This window comes from Sminthopsis crassicaudata, chromosome 4 (assembly GCF_048593235.1).
Source record: "Sminthopsis crassicaudata isolate SCR6 chromosome 4, ASM4859323v1, whole genome shotgun sequence".
NCBI classification, from domain to species: Eukaryota; Metazoa; Chordata; class Mammalia; order Dasyuromorphia; family Dasyuridae; genus Sminthopsis; species Sminthopsis crassicaudata.
Window position 1 is genome coordinate 72,095,088 of NC_133620.1, and position 17,447 is coordinate 72,112,534.

Consider the following 17,447-nt stretch of genomic DNA (forward strand, 5'->3'; position numbering starts at 1 on the left):
AGATAGAATCACAAAGATGGGACTTCTGGTAGGATATTTTGGGTGAGAGAGAATGAAAAGAGAATTATTAGGATAGCAGTTAATTTGTGAGTTTGAGTAAGTAAATAGTATGCTAGAAAGTTATAGCACAGCTAGGAAGAGGGGAGAGTTTGGATGTGTTGAGTTTAAGAAGTCTTTGGGACATCTAGTTTGAGGTGGACAATAGACATTTGAAGATGTGAGATTGGATATCACAAGAGAGAAATTAGAGCTGAATAAGTAGTTTTGAGAATCATCTGCTTAGAAATGATCAGTGAATCCACTGGAATCTATTCTATTCTATGAATCCATAGAAAACAATTATACCCATGCTTAGCAGATATGACCTGGAGAGACTTGCAGGAGTGGTCAGATAAATGAGAGAACTACTAGGAGAAAATAGTGTCCCCTAGATGGACAATGGCAAAGACTGTAGAGAGGTTAAGAATGAGGATTGGGAAAAGGCCATTGGATTTGACAATTCAGAGATCACTAGAAATTTTGGAGCGAGCAGTATGGGTGGAATGATGAGGTCAGAAGACAGACAGTATTGAAAAGAAGTTAAGAAAACAAGAGAAAAGAAAGTGGAAGCACTTATTGTAGATATCCCTCTCAAGGAATTGAGTCACATAAGGGAGGAGAGATAAATGACAATACTTAGTGTATATGAAGTCTCAAGAGGGAGGGTTGTGGATTTTTTGTTTATTTTTTTGAGCATGAGGGAGACCTGGTCCTGTTTGTAGATGTGTGGGGTACAGAGACCCTAACCCAAATTGACTACTCAGAGTTCTCTCAAAGTGAAGATAGAAAGTTTTTAGAATCTTGCGAGAAGGGGGTAGTCTGCACTCCGCATTAGTCAGAATGAAGAAAGCTGGATCCATAAATAGAGAGCATGGTTAAATAGACAAGCAGTACCCAACATCTCCCAACTCCCCACCATTTTTAAGATCACATGATTTCTAGGAAATCAAAACTAAAGCCTAAGGCAATAGTCCTCAAACTTTTAAAATAGGGAGCCAGTTCACTGTCCCTCAGACTGTTGGAGGGCTGGACTATAGCAAAAACAAAAACTCATACTCTGTCTCCATCCCTCAGCCCATTTGCCATCACCTGGCGGGCCATATAAACATCGTCCTCAGTGGCAGCATCTGGCCCATGGGACATAGTTTGAGAACCCCTGGCCTAAGGCTTCACTAACTTTAGTGGATAATCTCTGAGAAACCACATTGCTTGTTCCTCCACACGCACATAGGCAATAAGGAAGCAGCTAGTACATAGGGAGACATTGAAGATAAGTTAGAGTGGGCATGAAAGAAGGAAGCAATTTTTTTAAAATAAAAGCTTTTTTTTTTCTTTTTTTTCTTTTTCTGAGGCTGGGGTTAAGTGACTTGCCCAGGGTCACACAGCTAGGAAATGTTAAGTGTCTGAGACCAGATTTGAACTCAGGTCCTCCTGAATTCAGGGCTGCTCTATCCACTGCACCATCTAGCTGCCTCCTAACAAAAGCTTTTTATTTTCAAAATACATTCAAAGATAGGTTTTTTTTTTAAACATTCACCCTTACAAAACCTTGTGTTCCAAATTTTTCTCCCTCCCTTTCCTCCACCCCTTAGATAGCAAATAATCCAATATATGTTAAACATGTGCAATTCTTTTACATATTTCCACATTTATCATTCCACATAAGGAAAATCAGATCAAAAAGGGAGAAAAAGTGAAAGAGGAAAAAAAAAAGAGAGACAGCAACAAAAAAGGTGAAAATACTTATGTTGTGATCCACATTCAGTCCCCATAGACCTTTTTCTGGATGCTGATAATGGAAAGCAATTTATTGTGACAGACTGGAATAGGGTTACTTGTGCTTGTAGACAGATTTACAAGAAGGGCCACCACTTCATGTGTGATGAATGAAGGAAGCAAACAAAAAATCTGAGAGATTCTGAGAGTTCTGTGAGATGAAAAATGGGGGGGAGGCAGATGAGCTCGTGGAAAGTAGCCTTGGTTTTTTTCAGTGAGGCAAGGTTTCTAGCTGAGAGAATGACAGAATAGGATTCATAGGAGACTTTTAGAGGGATAAAAAGATTTAGAAAAGTTGCTGTGGTGACAGTACATATAAAAGTACTGCTTTTTTTGAAATTATATAACATTTTTGTTGTGGACCTGGTTTTCTCCAGCTTCATTCAGAAAAACAGCAGATGGTGAAATTATTCCAAAGCTGAGGCTGGGTAAAGCACTAAGATTAACATGCTAGGGACTGTGTAAGAAGAGGCCAGTGTAAAGTTGTACTGCTTCAGCAAGTGGTCAAGATAAAGAGAAAGAAAGAGAGAACTGAGGGTAGAGATTGAGGTAAGGACAAAAAACAAAATTTGGGCTTACAAGACAGGAGTGGTGAAATGACTTTAAAGATTGAGCTCAGAAGGGAATTTCAGGCTTCATGAACATAGAAATGAAACACTTGTGGGTAATGGCAAGATCAACGATATTATCATGGCTGACCAGAATTGATGTGAGTAATGAAGAACTGTGAATGTTGGGTATTTTTTTTTTCTTTATTCTTTTTAAAATGTATTTAAAACATAAATACAAAATAAGAAAAAAATTGCCATGTACATAGCAGAACATAATAGGATTCAAAATATAAAACAATAAATTTATATTTCAAGTAAGCCTATCTAATAAATACTACACATTGTGTTTAGAGCTGTCCATCTTTTCCTTGCTTGGTTTTAGGGTTTTTTTTGTTTTCTGCTATGCACTTTTTACTTTTTTTTTCTGCCTTTCTATCCTATCCCCAGGGAAGGCTATAATTAATCAGGGAGATATATAGATATAATCATACATATACATTTATATGCGTTTATGTAAGACTTGTGGTATGCTTATTTGTCCTCTGTTTCTCTAAAGGTAGATGATATCTTTCTTCATGAGTCCCAAGCCTTTTAACCTTTTTTGAACTTCACCAACTCATCATTTCCTTCACCACTGCAATATTTTAACTTTATACTCTAGTTATTTTAAATAGGCTAAATCATTATTGATTCATATGGCTGAGTTGTGGTGTAGTTTGTTTATTTTTTTCTTTTGATTAAATGTATTTCAGCTTTAACTTTGAGATCATGATTAGTATTCCTGCTATTTTTTTTTACATAATAAATTTTATTCCTCATTTTTATTATGTTTATATGTACAAATGTCAGATATGTAAAGGAAGAATCATTGTATTTGTTGGTGAACTTGTGAGATAATATCATTGGAGGTTGGTAGAATCCCAGAGTTGGGTGATTTCTGAGTAATCCAGGGCTGGGGTTTAGCATAGGACTAAAGGACAAGGGCAAGAAGTAGAACTGAAATAATGAAGTGTTGGGTTGAAGTTTGAGAAAGAGGAAAGGGAGATCAGAGCAGAAAGTGGTGGTTTGAGAAGGTCCGAGGGGTGGAAGAGATGGAATGGAAGAAAGACAAGAAGTTTGCTTTATTCACTTTATGTTGTCCTTTGTCCATGAAGATGTGTCTGCTGGCTATTAGTTGGACATGGGCTTTGAAATGTTGCTTCCTTGCTAATGACGGGCTTCACAATCTTTAGCCTACTTTCTTTTTACCCACTCCGTTATGAAAGTGGTTGACTAACAGCAAGATTATTATTCATACTGGTTTTCTTTCTTTGTTAAGATCATTGGTTTATTAAAACTGAACCTTGTAGTGCTCCTGCTTTTGTAGCAAGGTAGTAGTCATTTAATTTAGTTTAAAATAAATGCTACAATCTATCTCATATCCTCTGGGTAAGTAGTTATACCATGAGTCCTTTGTGCATAATCATATCAGGTAAAGATTTACACATTGGAAAAGGTACTAACAGTGACCACATATCAGTTGTGTTATTGTCTTAACACATTGTGACATAAATTATCTCTGCTCAGAACTTTCCCTTTATCCCTGATCTTAGAAAACTCCGAAATCCTCTTGAGTACTGTTCTGTCTTTGTAACCTTACTGCCCAGAAGCATCATTTTCTGAGGCTCTTTGGGAATTGTATTTTATTAGTTTACTTCTTTCTGCAGGTGTAAATGCAATGGACATGCGAGTGAGTGTGTGAAGAAGGACTTTGATAAGTTGGTATGTAATTGCAAACACAACACCTATGGAGTAGATTGTGAAAAGTGTCTCCCATTCTTTAATGACCGGCCATGGAGGAGAGCAACTGCAGAGAGTGCCAGCGAATGTTTGCGTAAGTACCCCGCATTTGATACCCACTAAAAAATCTGGAGGTTGTCTTTAGAATCCCCAGTAGAGAAAAAGGGAGCATGTGAATTGCTTCATTTTATTTCTTTGTTAAGAGGAAAATTTAGTATCCATTTGAATATTGAGGGAGTTTAGTGGGAGAGCGTAGTCACATTAATAGGAAATTACAGACACAAAAGAAGCCAATTATATACAAACTTAAGACATTGGAATTCAAAACTTTACCTAGGTTCATGTTATTCCTGTATTACCTTATAATAACAATGTTAAATTGCTGTATCTATTTCGTGAACTGTTCAATATAAACATAATTTTGAGGTAGAATTGTAATCGTATGTAGTGATAAAGATTCGACTGTTTGAAATTATTTTGTAGATCAAGCATCAACTTCCCCCTTATTCTTCTTTGGATGTCAGGCTACTTAGTTTGGTGATATGGGAAGGTAGCAGAATATGAGTAGCTTTTGATTTACCTGGGAAGAAATAAAGAAGAAACTCAGAAATTTTCCACTATTCTTTCTGGGGATTGTTGTATTTATGCTTGAGTGGGGGTAAGGTGGGAGAGAGGAGTATGAAACCATATAGACACAGTTTACTAAGTAATGAAAAAGGAAACAACTTATAAGCCCTGAAAGAAGTCATATTTGGGTTTTATCTTCTATTTGAGTTCTTCTTTCTTGGCAAGACATTACAATGTAAAATATAATATGCTTGATTTAGAGCTAAAGGAATTGATACAAAGAATTATAAAGCTCTAGATCTGCTTGGCCTCAGAGGGTGGAACATAGGCTTAATAAGGATTGTTTAAGGGAGGTAAATTTCATCTTAATAGAAGAAAGAATTTTATTGTAATTAGAGCTGTCCAAAAATGGAGCAGCTTGCCTCATAAAGTGGCAAGTTTTCCATAACCATAGTGGGAACTGTTTTTGTTGAATTTCTCTTCTACATCCTTCTTTTCCTCACATATGTCTAATTTGACAAGGATTACAAAATCAAAAGATTTAGAACTCAACCCCTCTTTATCTTATCCTTGTCCTCTAAAATAGTTTGGATACTTAAAAAAATTACTGAAGCAAGCTTTTTCATTGTAAAAAACTAATAAGTCTCATTGCTAGTAATTGGGCAGTAAAGGAAAACCATGAATACAGAGATAAACACAGTTAAAAAAAATAAAAAAGAACATAAGACTATTCCACTTATAAGTCAACTGTTAATCTAGGACAAAGGTATTTTATCCAACTATGCAAATATTTTTGAGTTAATTTGCTTTGTGGAGGGTGGGGTGGATGGTTTACGACTTAGATTACCCTTCAGCAAAACTAGAATGTATATTTGTGGAGATATCACTTATCATTTTAGGTGTAGGAAAAAGAGCATGGGAAGGAGGAATAGAAGAGATTATATGCTTACTTGAAAGAAGAAAATTGTCAACTTATTGACTTAAAAAAGTAATGCATAGATTTATACATATCTTATGGGGGGGGGGAAGAATTATCTATGACAGTGTGTTGTCCTTTAAACATTCCCCCACTCCTCAATAGGTAATTATTCATTTACTGAGAATTATTCACTCTTTTTCAGGAAACTTTCTTGATTTCAATGAAATCCAAAGATCTATGGTTTGTTCATTTCTTTCCTTGGTACAGATTACAGTTCTTTTGTGAGTTAGTGGATTGTTTTTGAGACTTTACTATGACTGAAAAATTTATCACTATGTGTTCAGTCTACTTGATACCATGTCCTTATTTAAAATTTATCTATCATAGTGGCACCTACCAAGACTTTTGTTTCATTGGTTTAAACCTTTGAGAATCCAGGGTCACCCCCATTCTATGATACAAAATTAGACTAGGATTTTAATGGGTAGAATGGAGCGACTCTATCATATATAGTGTTTCTTTTAATTTTGTTTACATGAGGATGCAAAATAACTTTGCTGAGTTCCCAGTAAATGATGTAGTTTGCTATATAGGTGTGATAGTGGATATTATATAGTGGCATTGGGAGCAGCTAGGTGGTGAGATGGATAGAGCTCTATCCCCGAAGTCAGGGGGACCTGAGTTCAAATTTGGCCTCAGACACAACATTTCCTAGCTGTGTGACCCTAGGCAAATCACTTAGCCCCAATTGCCTCAGGAAAAAAAATAACTACAGTGGCATTTAGGGTTCCAGGTTACCACAGAGAGGTCTATCTCTATTCTTTCTCTCTTTATTTATTATTTTTTTAAGGAGTTCTTTAAAACTATTGTGGGGCATGTGAGCAAAATGAATTCCTTTTTGCTTTGGGTTTTCAGTCTCTGTGCATTTCCAGAATGTCTTCAGTGTTTTTTTATTCTTCAAGAATAATATTAAATCCTGAAAATTTGACCTTAAGACCCAGACTTTCTCAAAACAGTCAACATTTTTGAAGATAAGATTTTCCTATGATTAAGAAGCTCTGAATGTCATTGGAACTTTACCTTTTTGCCCATTCTGAGTTTTATAGGAACACTCAACTTAACCTTTTATTATACCATGGTTTAGATACAACATTGATAAGAAGATTTGAGATTGAAGTTCATGGCTTGTCATTGGTTCATGTTTGTTGGTGCCTAAAAAAATTTAAGATAGAATCTTAGCTTGGTATACATAAGCATTTTGTTTTTGGGTCAGGGACCAAGAGACAAGGATTTGGCTATTAATGTTAATGTGAATACCTACTAGATTAAATTTTTTTTTCCCATTATAGGAGCTCCTTAATATTTTATGGTAGTATTAATATTGCTTTTAAACATAACTTAACCTTGATAATTTAGCAACTTAATGAATCCAGAATGATGCTTCCTATTAAAACGTAGATTATTCTTATCCTAACACCACAGATTTATCAGCAGACTTTATAAAAATCAATCAGAGGGAATATTGGAGGAAAGGAATTGCCTGTTTTACATTCCTTTGATTGTCTTATGTCTGGTTAACTTAGATGGTTTGTTCTGCAGCTTGTAACTGCAATGGAAGATCACAAGAATGTTACTTTGACCCTGAACTATATCGTTCTACGGGCCATGGTGGCCACTGTACCAACTGTCAGGATAATACTGATGGTGCCAATTGTGAAAGATGTCGGGAGAATTTTTATCGCCTTGGAAATGAAGAAGCATGCCTGCCATGCCATTGTAGCCCTGTTGGTAAGTAAAATGGCAGAACCTTCTTTCAGATCAAGATTGCCCTTAGCTGCACTATTACTGTTTAAAGCCACATTTTAAAATCTATACACTGTACATACTTCATAGGTAAAACTTTGGTTACCAGAACATCTTAGGAAACAAAGGATAAAATGTGTACTTTTCCTTTTAATTAATATGGGATTACTCCTGTTCTGATTCATGTTAAACTTTAATATAATTTTCTGGCATATTTAAAAAGTGTGTGTTGGTTTGAATAATAATTTTGTAAATTACTATAATTCATATAATTTAATAGCATAATATAAAATTATAAATAGAATTGGAGACTATTTCTGTTTTGTGAGCTTTATTTAACAGAATAAAATCATAGGAAATTTTGTGATCTCTTAACTGTTAAATGATCAGTAACAATCTTCATTGTTGTGACTGTTTTCTTAAGATTGGCAACTGAATGCTATCTGAAAGATGAAAATGATAGCTAATCTCACATTTAGCTTTAAAAACATAGATTTGAGATTACTCCTACTTTTAAAATTGATATTTGATATACCTGTAGCCATTTGAAAGTTCAACACAGTCAATTTTCAGAAATAACTTTTGTTTAGCCAATTCTATGGGAGTTTATCTGACACTTTATTTCACTGCTTCTTTTATGACACACTTGTGATGGACAGCAGAGCTTTATAAATTGACCTCTTGTCCTACACAGGCTCTCTCAGTACGCAGTGTGATAACTACGGGCGATGTAGCTGTAAGCCAGGTGTGATGGGTGACAAATGTGATCAGTGCCAGCCTGGATTCCACTCTCTTACTGAGGCAGGATGCAGGTAAGGAATTTGAAATAAATACCGAGTATACAGATCGGAAGGAAATGTATTTCTTTATCAGTGTCTTTTTAAATTTCATTTATTTATTTTTTACATCACCTCTGCTTCCGAATACATTATCTGTATTACCTAGTCAGAGAATCATCCCTTGCAACAAAGAATAAAAAAGGATAAGAAAAAAGTAGTGAAACAAAAGTAGCCGACACATCCACTGCATATGCATCTGACTATGTATGCAGTTTTCCACACTCTATTTGCCCATCCATCTTGAAAAAAAAAAGCCTCATTTTTTCATCTTTGGGGATCTAGCTTGATGATTATTATAGTTGTTTATCATTCACTTTTATTGGGGGGGGAGTCTTTCATTTTCCTTGTAGTTATTGAAGTATATTGTTTTCATATACCTCTCATCCTCATGTTTCTCTGAAGTCTTCATAATTATTATTTGTTATGGCACAGTAATCTTTCATTGGGGAAAAACATTTCTAATATAGTTGGGGTTTTTTTTTGTTTGTTTGTTTTTAACTTTACATAATACTTCCTCATTGGAAATCCCTTTATAATTTATAATTTTTATATAAGATTTATAATTATTATCTCATTTGTTCCTCACAATAGACCTCAGATACAGAGGCAAAATTGTCTTTCCAGGTTCACAGAGCTATGAAGTGCCCAAGGCCAGAGATCTTTCTGACTTTAGATGCAATGTTCTATCTTTTTCACTTTATGCCTCATATACACCAATATATGAGAACCCTCTCCTCTCTGTTGTTGATCAGGTTCTGATCTCCTGGTAGCGAGTGACACCAAGTAGATTGGTAGGTTGGAAGCAATCTAGTGTGAAAATTGGTCTTTTAAATGGAATATCTCCAAGTCCAAGCTAGAATGCATTTCAAAACCAAATATGTATTTGATTTTGAAATGTATTCTGAATAATCTATATATACATCTATAGATGGGTTTTGAATTTGTTGTTTTATCTGTAAACTTGTTCATTAAATTATATTATTAAAAGCTGACTGTTTCAAAGTGAGATTTCTTTCTCCAATTTATACTGTGTGTGTGTGTGTATGTATACATTTTTATCTTTTTTTCTATTCAATAGGCCATGTTCTTGCAACCCTGCTGGAAGTACAGATGAATGTAATGTTGAAACTGGGCGTTGTGTTTGTAAAGACAACGTGGAAGGATTCAGTTGTGAGAGGTAACTAATCTTTGTTGTCCCTACACTATATTTTTCCTGGTGACATCCTAAGCTGTAAATAGCTAACTCTTTTCCCACTTATCTATAGGTGCAAGCCTGGATTTTTTCACTTGGAATCATCCAATCCTCGAGGCTGTACCCCTTGCTTTTGTTTTGGGCATTCTTCTGTCTGCACGAATGCTGAAGGATATAGTGTCCACTTCATCACTTCCACTTTCCAGATAGGTAATTTGGGTCTTTCTATAACAGAACAGCTAAGATTGTAGTTTAATTATTAAAAGGAGGACTCATAATGATTTCTGAGATTTGAAGTGTTTTGGTGATAGAAACACCCAGTGATGAGAGTGTGGTTTTTACTTTGGTTTGTTTTTTTTATTTAATGGAGAAAATTATGGTTGAGAAAATTTTAGAGTTTAATGGCAGGTATAAATTAAATGCTAAATAGATGAAAGTATAACACAAGAAATATAGCATAGTCAGTTACAGTTTTTACATGGCATTACTACAAAAGCACTTTTATTTTCATTTTCTGCTTCTAGATAAGGAAGGATGGCGTGCTGAAGAGCGGGACGGCTCTGAGACATCACTCCAGTGGTCTTCTGAGAGCCAAGAGATCTCTGTGATCTCAGAGAGCTACTTTCCCATATATTTCATTGCTCCTGGTATGTAAAACTAGAACGATGTTATTTGGTACTTTCATATATCCATATTTCAACTTTATTTCATATCTTTGGTGTATTGTTTCTGTATTTCAGACAAGTTTTTAGGTAACCACCTGTTGAGTTATGGTCAGAATCTCACTTTCTCCTTTCGAGTGGAAAGACGGGATACACGACTCTCTGCAGAAGATCTGGTCCTTGAAGGAGCTGGTCTTAGAGTATCTGTTCCTTTAATTGCTCAGGGCAACTCCTATCCTAGTGAGACCACTGTGAAATACGTTTTTAGGTAAGGCGATGCATCATATCCATCTTTGCTATTGGAATGAGGGAGAAAGGAATGAGGAGTTGGGATTGCTGTGACTTGTGGGTCTTATCTTGAGTGGTATTTGTTTACCTAATATCCTTGATGTAAAAGGATGACTTCCTACTATTTGTCTTTTCCAAGGATTATCAGACTAACTAAAAGATCTGGATTTTTTTTTTTTTTTTTTTTTCCCTTTGTACATTTACTATATTGCATTGGTTGTAGAATAAGCAGAGTGCATTGTGAATTCCAGAGACTATGACTACAGAAGCTAATATGAACTTTTCCCCACAGACTTCACGAAGCAACAGATTATCCCTGGAGACCTACCCTTACTCCTTTTGAATTTCAAAAACTACTAAATAATTTAACTTCTATCAAGATTCGTGGGACATACAGTGAGAGAAGTAAGTTATAGAATAATTTGGAAGGCTCTAAGGGATGGTGATCAAGTTGTAGAATCCAGAGTAACTCACACTTAAAGTAGTATGTAAGTTTTATTGCTTTAGAATCCATAATGTTGTGTGATAATACTACAAAAGTACATATTTTAAAGGTGCTTAACAGAATTACCACAGTTTACAAATTCTCTGAGTTTTAAATATGAAGTTTAGAATTCAAGAAAAGTATATAGTATAAAAATGTCCATTTTCACTTGATCCTTATATATTGGACCTTTGGTAATTTGTACAGAAACTCCTTTTGACTGATAAAGATTTGCATGTGTGCACATCCATCCTCTACTATCTTAGACATTGAGTTAAATTAGTTGCTTTGGCCAAAATAATTCATCAACTAGTGCCCCACTTTCTGAAGAACCAACTCAGCTAAATCTTAGTTAGCAAAGCTTTATTTCATCTTTTATGGTCACACTCAAAGAAAATTTTTGCTTCAAAGACAAAATAAATCTCAATTTTAAATTACAGTATTTGATTTTTTAAAAAAATAAGAATCTTTTCACCTGAAGATGTAATAAATCCTTAGAGGGAATATGATTACAGTGTTTAAAAACAAACAAAAAAGGCAAGAACAACATAACTTAGCTCACAGATGCTTGACTTTAATTGGTTAAATCAGTATTTGTTGTATACCTGCTTTGTTCTAGGCATTGTGCTATAGCCAGGTTGTGAGTTGCAGATACGGGATACAATCCCTATCCTCAAGGAATTTTTGTTTTAGTTGGTAAGACAACACACAAACACATAACAATTTAGATGACAGTAAAATGTTTAAATAATAGTTCGAGACTTTTCCCTTTGACACATAAGAATCCTTTTCTTTCTCTAAGACAAGCTCAATTACCATCTTCTGCATGAAACTTTCTGATCTCTCCCACGTGTACCTTCACTTCGAAATTACCTACTACTTAACTAAGTTGTGCAGATTCATTTCATTTTATACTTATATATATATATATATATATATATATATATATATATATATATATATATATATATATATATATATATATTTGTCTCCTCCATTAGAAAGTTACTCCTTGCAAGGAGGAAATGTTTATTTGTTTTCTTTATATCCATTGTGCCTGGCCATAGTAAATGCTTTAAAAAATACTTGTTGATTGATTTGCCATAAAACACTGTGTGATTAACTTCCAGATTACTTATTCCTAACTCATTCTCATTGACAATTTGCTGAATTCAACACTATTGCGTTATTCTGATATGATCCTTTCTTAATGAATCTATCCTGATTATAGTGATCACTATTTTCCCCTCTAGAGATTTACAAATCATCTTTTTAATCATATATTCCCAAAATGTCAATAGAAATAAGAGTCAAGTTCACAGACTTGTAATTTGACAAATCTTTTTCCTTCTTGTAAAAATCAGGACATTCACCCACCTTTTGTCCTGTGAGACCTAATCTTTGTTCTCCATCATTTTGGAGGGCTCATCAACAATGGTTAGTTACTACTACCCTGGGATGTGTTTAGTTCTGCAGGTTCAATACTCAGATTTCACACAGTGCTTTATACTTCATTTGTTATGTATTGTTCTTTAACCATTGTAATCTTACAGTAAAGGTTGTCTCAGAAGCCAAGGGAGGAGAGAGTTTCGGGAGTGATGAGCAGTGTCAGATGTTCATGACAGAACAACCAGGAAGGTTAGGAGAAGAGAAAAACCCATCCTAATGGAGTATTATGATTAATACCATTTTTTCCAAATTAACAATGTCCCACATGTATGAGTCATGTGCCCCTCAAAATATGGATTCTATTCAACTTTGTTTATATAATGTACTTTGTTTCACAGATGAAATGGGAAATAATGTTTAAAGGTTTTTTTTTTTTTTTTTTTTTCCCCTTTGAGGCTGGGGTTAAGTGACTTGCCCAGGGTCACACAGCTAGGAAGTGTTAAGTGTCTGAGACCAGATTTGAACTCAGGTCCTCCTGAATTCAAAGCTAGTGCTCTATCCACTGCACCACCTAGCTGCCCCAATAATGTTTAAAGTTATAGCAGAGTCATTGGTAGACTAAAATCAGAAAAAAGAAATTTCTAGTTGCCAGTCTTCTAACAATTATTTTAAGCATTAGATGTCATAAATAGAATGATTTTCATCATGTAAATTGATGGGGGGTGATAGCCCCTTTGAGATTCCTTGTCTGATCTCCAACTTCCTTTGGGACTGACCTTTGATTTACAAGATCTGATCAAAACCACCCTTTTGTATTCCAAGGGGAAAGATCCATATCTGAGCCAGTTTGGGCTGTACCCAGCCCCCACTGGATCTGAGCTGGCTTGGGTTTTCAGCCCCCATTCTAATGATCTGCTCAGATAGCCCAACCTCCACCTGGTGGGTTCTGGCCATCGAGGAATCAACCTGGGCTCCACCCATATGCCCCTTCAAGCAGATAAAAGAGCCAATCAGGAATCATCCCTTGGCGAAGAGTTGAAACATGCCAGGCAACCATGGTTTGCAGACTCTGTCCTACCACTTGTGGTGTATTTCTTCCTCAATCTAATACCTTTACTAACCAGACTTTAACCTTACTTCCAAACCCTACAATAAACCTCTTTTTATCAATCTAGGTTTTCGGGCCTGTAAATTCATTTACAGGGGACCCTCGCCGCCGCTAGACCTCATTTAACTTTGTATCCTTGCGCTGAATCCAAAGGGGATGCAGGGGAGCTCCATGTGACTCCCTGTACCCCAATCCTGCCACTAGATCTCAATTAATCGTAATTTAATGAGGTATAGACCTCATCATTAGGTATTTATCTCATCATAAATAGGCCCTCATTTCTTCTAGGAAATCATTTGAAAATTGTATCTCATAAGTTTGGAAAGCATTAGATAAATATTTTTGTGTAATACCTTGACATTATTCATAGAAGTGTAAGTAATAATTTTCTATATGGCCTTTTCTTGGGCTACCATGTAAGTGGATGGAGTGACTTAAGGGTCGTACAAGGTCTTATAATTCAATGAAAACTCAATGACTATTAGTAATTGTTGATAAATTGCTTTGTTCTACATTCATACATAGGTGCTGGATATTTGGATGATGTCACTTTGGCAAGTGCTCAGCGTGGACCTGGGGTCCCTGCAGTTTGGGTAGAGTCCTGTACCTGCCCTGTGGGATATGGAGGGCAGTTTTGTCAACTGTGTGTCTCAGGATACAAAAGGGAAACACCTAGTCTTGGACCTTACAGTCCTTGTGTGCTTTGTACTTGCAATGGACATAGTGAGACCTGTGATCCTGAGACAGGTAAGGATGTCATCTGGTGCAGCTACAAGTTTTGAATTTTCTGTTTTTTTGTTTTGTTTTTTTAAGGGACGAGCAAGGGTAAGAGGTTTTATTTATTATGTGCATTTATTTATTCCTTTCATTTCCTGCCTTCAATAGGTGTTTGTAACTGCAGAGATAACACAGCTGGTCCACACTGTGAAAAGTGTGTTGATGGCTACTATGGAGATTCAACAGCTGGTACTTCCTCTGATTGTCAACCTTGTCCATGCCCAGGAGGCTCAAGTTGTGCCGTTGTGCCCAAGACAAAGGAGGTGGTATGCACCAATTGTCCCACTGGCACCACTGGTAATTCTACATTTTCAACTGTCTTTACTGAGATTGTTTCTTCACAGTGATGCTATGAGTTTATCTGGAAGTTTTTTGTTTTAAATATTTAGTTGTCCTAATCTGTAAGAGTATTGTAGCAATTTTTATATCTATTAGGTAATACCAAACCAGATGAATATTCATTGTATTAGCTTTGTGTTCAATATATTAAGATGAGAAAGGCCATCTTCAATTATATTAAAGGTGATATCTCATATATTTTTGTAAAATTTGGACTTTAACTAAATTTTTTTATAAAGCTTTTTATTTTCAAAACATATACCTAGATAGTTTTCAACATTCACCCTTGCAAAATCTTGGGTTCCAATTTTTCCCCCCTCCCTTTCCCCTACCTCCTTCCCTAGATGGCAAGTAATCCATTATATGTTTAACTAGAATCTTTAGACATATCTATTGCTTCTAATTGCTAGAATGAATGCTGGGACTTCAGTAATTACTTGCTTCATTTCTTCAGGCGATTTAAATCTGTATTAGTAGAGAAATTCTCTAGCAATATTCTTAGACTCTAGACTTTTGGCTCCCTCCAGACTGTTTTTGTGTTGACAAAATCTTGTTTAGTATAGCTGGAAAATCAGAGAAAAGAACAGGAATACAAATACAGAATTATTTGATTGTCTATCAATTGAGTCTTACTATCAGGAAAATCATTGATGATCTCATTTATAGAAAATGTTTTTTTAAAAATGAACTTTATATAAAATTTAAAATTTCTGTTTTCCATCTTGTTCTGAACACTAAAAAGAAAAAAATATACAGGCTTAAAAATAGAATTAAGTCTTCTGGTTGACAAGTATCTCACTTATTGTTCTAAATTCTTCCTGATTTGATTTTAATAGTTTTGTTTAGAAGCCATAATCTGATATTTTAGATTAAAATGCATAATTATTCAGAAGAGGATAAGAGCCTGAGAATGGGATAGTCTAAGGAAAATCTAGAAAACAAACATTTTAACTTCTCCCCCATGAACATAAGGGTATTCCCTGTTTTAACCTGCTTGGCTTTGGAGACTAAAGGCTGTAAAGAGAACTATTAACCCAGCATGAACCTGGTAGTGGAAAGACCATTAGCCTGGAAGCCAGGACCTATGACTTGTTGACATTTCTTTCACTCTATGACTCATTTTGGGTGAATTATATCATATTTCTCCATATTGATGTCCTCTTTTGGAAAATAAGGGGAGGCAGTAGATCAGAGGTTGACAAACTTTCTATTAAAGTCTAGATAGTAAGTAAAATAGACTTTATGGGCCAATAAGCAAATTAGAGAATATTTAGTATATAGCTATATAACAAGGAGGAAAACAAATTTCCACAAATTTTTTTATTGTCAAAATTCAAAATATAATAGTATTTGAGTACTTTTAAAATTTGCAATAGAGATCTGCTAATGAGAGAAATGGAACTCTTTGTTTTGGATGGGGGAATAATATTGTTTAATTAGAATTTAAAGTTAGTGTTCCCTATTATCAGAATTAGTTGCAAATGTTCATCTGTTAATACCAATCTGTAATGAAATTTTATGTATTTGATCTTTGAAAATGTTTTTTTTACCACAGTTAGGTATTGCCAAAAACTGATCTACAAAACATACTTGATTTTAATTGAGCCAAAAAGTTAATAGGCTTTTATGTTTATTTTCTCTGGATAAATTTCTTTGGCTATTACAATCAAACATGATTAATTAACTCATTATCAGTAAACAATTTTCTTGCTTGGTCAATATAAAAGGTCTAGTTGTAGGCTCATTTTCACATTTTTAAATTTCTACTGTGGTGAGATATTATAATATTTACATTTTCTAATTTTCCTGATTTGCTCTCCTGTGAGTAGTTAGGAATATATCAGCATGAGTGCTTAGTCTCATAATGTATATTGTATTCTTTTAGCATAGATAAAGTGTCATTGCATAATAAACACAATAATTTGCCACTTCTTTGAAAACAAAATGATCTATTATCTACTGTACTTTAAACATTCAACATTCTACCTTTTACTTCTTGTTTTGATATGATGGATATCGACTGATAATTATAAAACAAAATGTCATCATAAAGCAATATAAATAGTACTGAAATGTTGAGTTATAATTGAGGTACTGCAGCTTGAAGTGTACTGAGGAGTAGCATGAAGTCATTGTTACACATGTTGTAGTGCAAATAAATGAGTATGGCTTTGTGCCAATAAAACTGTATTTACAAATACTGAAATTTGACTCATATAATTTTAATGTGATGAAATATAATTCTTTTGATTTTTTCCCCCCTTAAAAATGTAAAAACTATCCTTACTTTATATCGTCATACAAAATACAGCAAGCCATATGTGGTCATTTGCTCATTCTTGGTCTAGTGTTCTTGAAAGTCTTTTTTTTTTTTTTTTAAACATAAATCCCATTAGTAAAAGAAAATTTTAAATTGGACATGTTTTAAAACCCAAAATTTTAAAAGGATGAAAAAAGAATAATTTAAAGAAATTTTTATTTGATAAATTTTAAAGATTATTTCCTTAATATTAATATCAATGCTTTTAGTGTGCTGCATTAATTTTAAAACTCTTTAGCATTTCATGATAGATACAGCTATTCAGAAGTCTAGTTTTATATTCACTTAATTTTGATACTTGGTTTTAGTGGCTGTCTTAACTAAAGAAGATAATTTAAAGATGTATAAAAACAAAAATAAGAAGTGTGTCATATTAATTGTTCTTACTCTGTTGCGATACTCATTTTTCTGCCCCATCCACTAGTCAGGCAGAAGTTTCTGTTTAATTTGCATCAAATTACATCATCTCTGTGGATGTTGTGAATTAAAGAGAAGGGTTTTTTTTTTTGTTTTGTTTTGTTTTTTTTTAATAAGTGGGTTCTTTAAAAACCAGTGAGACACTTTGAAAGATAATAGTGCACACTAGGAGATTCTGATTTCAAATTTAAGTGCAAA

At 34.5% G+C, this 17,447-nt stretch overlaps 1 protein-coding gene across 1 annotated transcript in view; it reads left to right on the plus strand.

The window, feature by feature from the left end:
• The window catches only part of LAMC1 (laminin subunit gamma 1), a 137,702-nt gene that overhangs the window by 87,761 nt on the left and 32,494 nt on the right, over window positions 1-17,447 (plus strand). Inside the window, 10 exon segments of the mRNA XM_074308550.1 lie at window positions 4,073-4,239; window positions 7,231-7,419; window positions 8,129-8,246; window positions 9,352-9,450; window positions 9,539-9,675; window positions 9,990-10,112; window positions 10,206-10,395; window positions 10,708-10,820; window positions 13,922-14,143; window positions 14,282-14,470. Coding sequence (XP_074164651.1) covers window positions 4,073-4,239; window positions 7,231-7,419; window positions 8,129-8,246; window positions 9,352-9,450; window positions 9,539-9,675; window positions 9,990-10,112; window positions 10,206-10,395; window positions 10,708-10,820; window positions 13,922-14,143; window positions 14,282-14,470 — 1,547 coding nt within the window.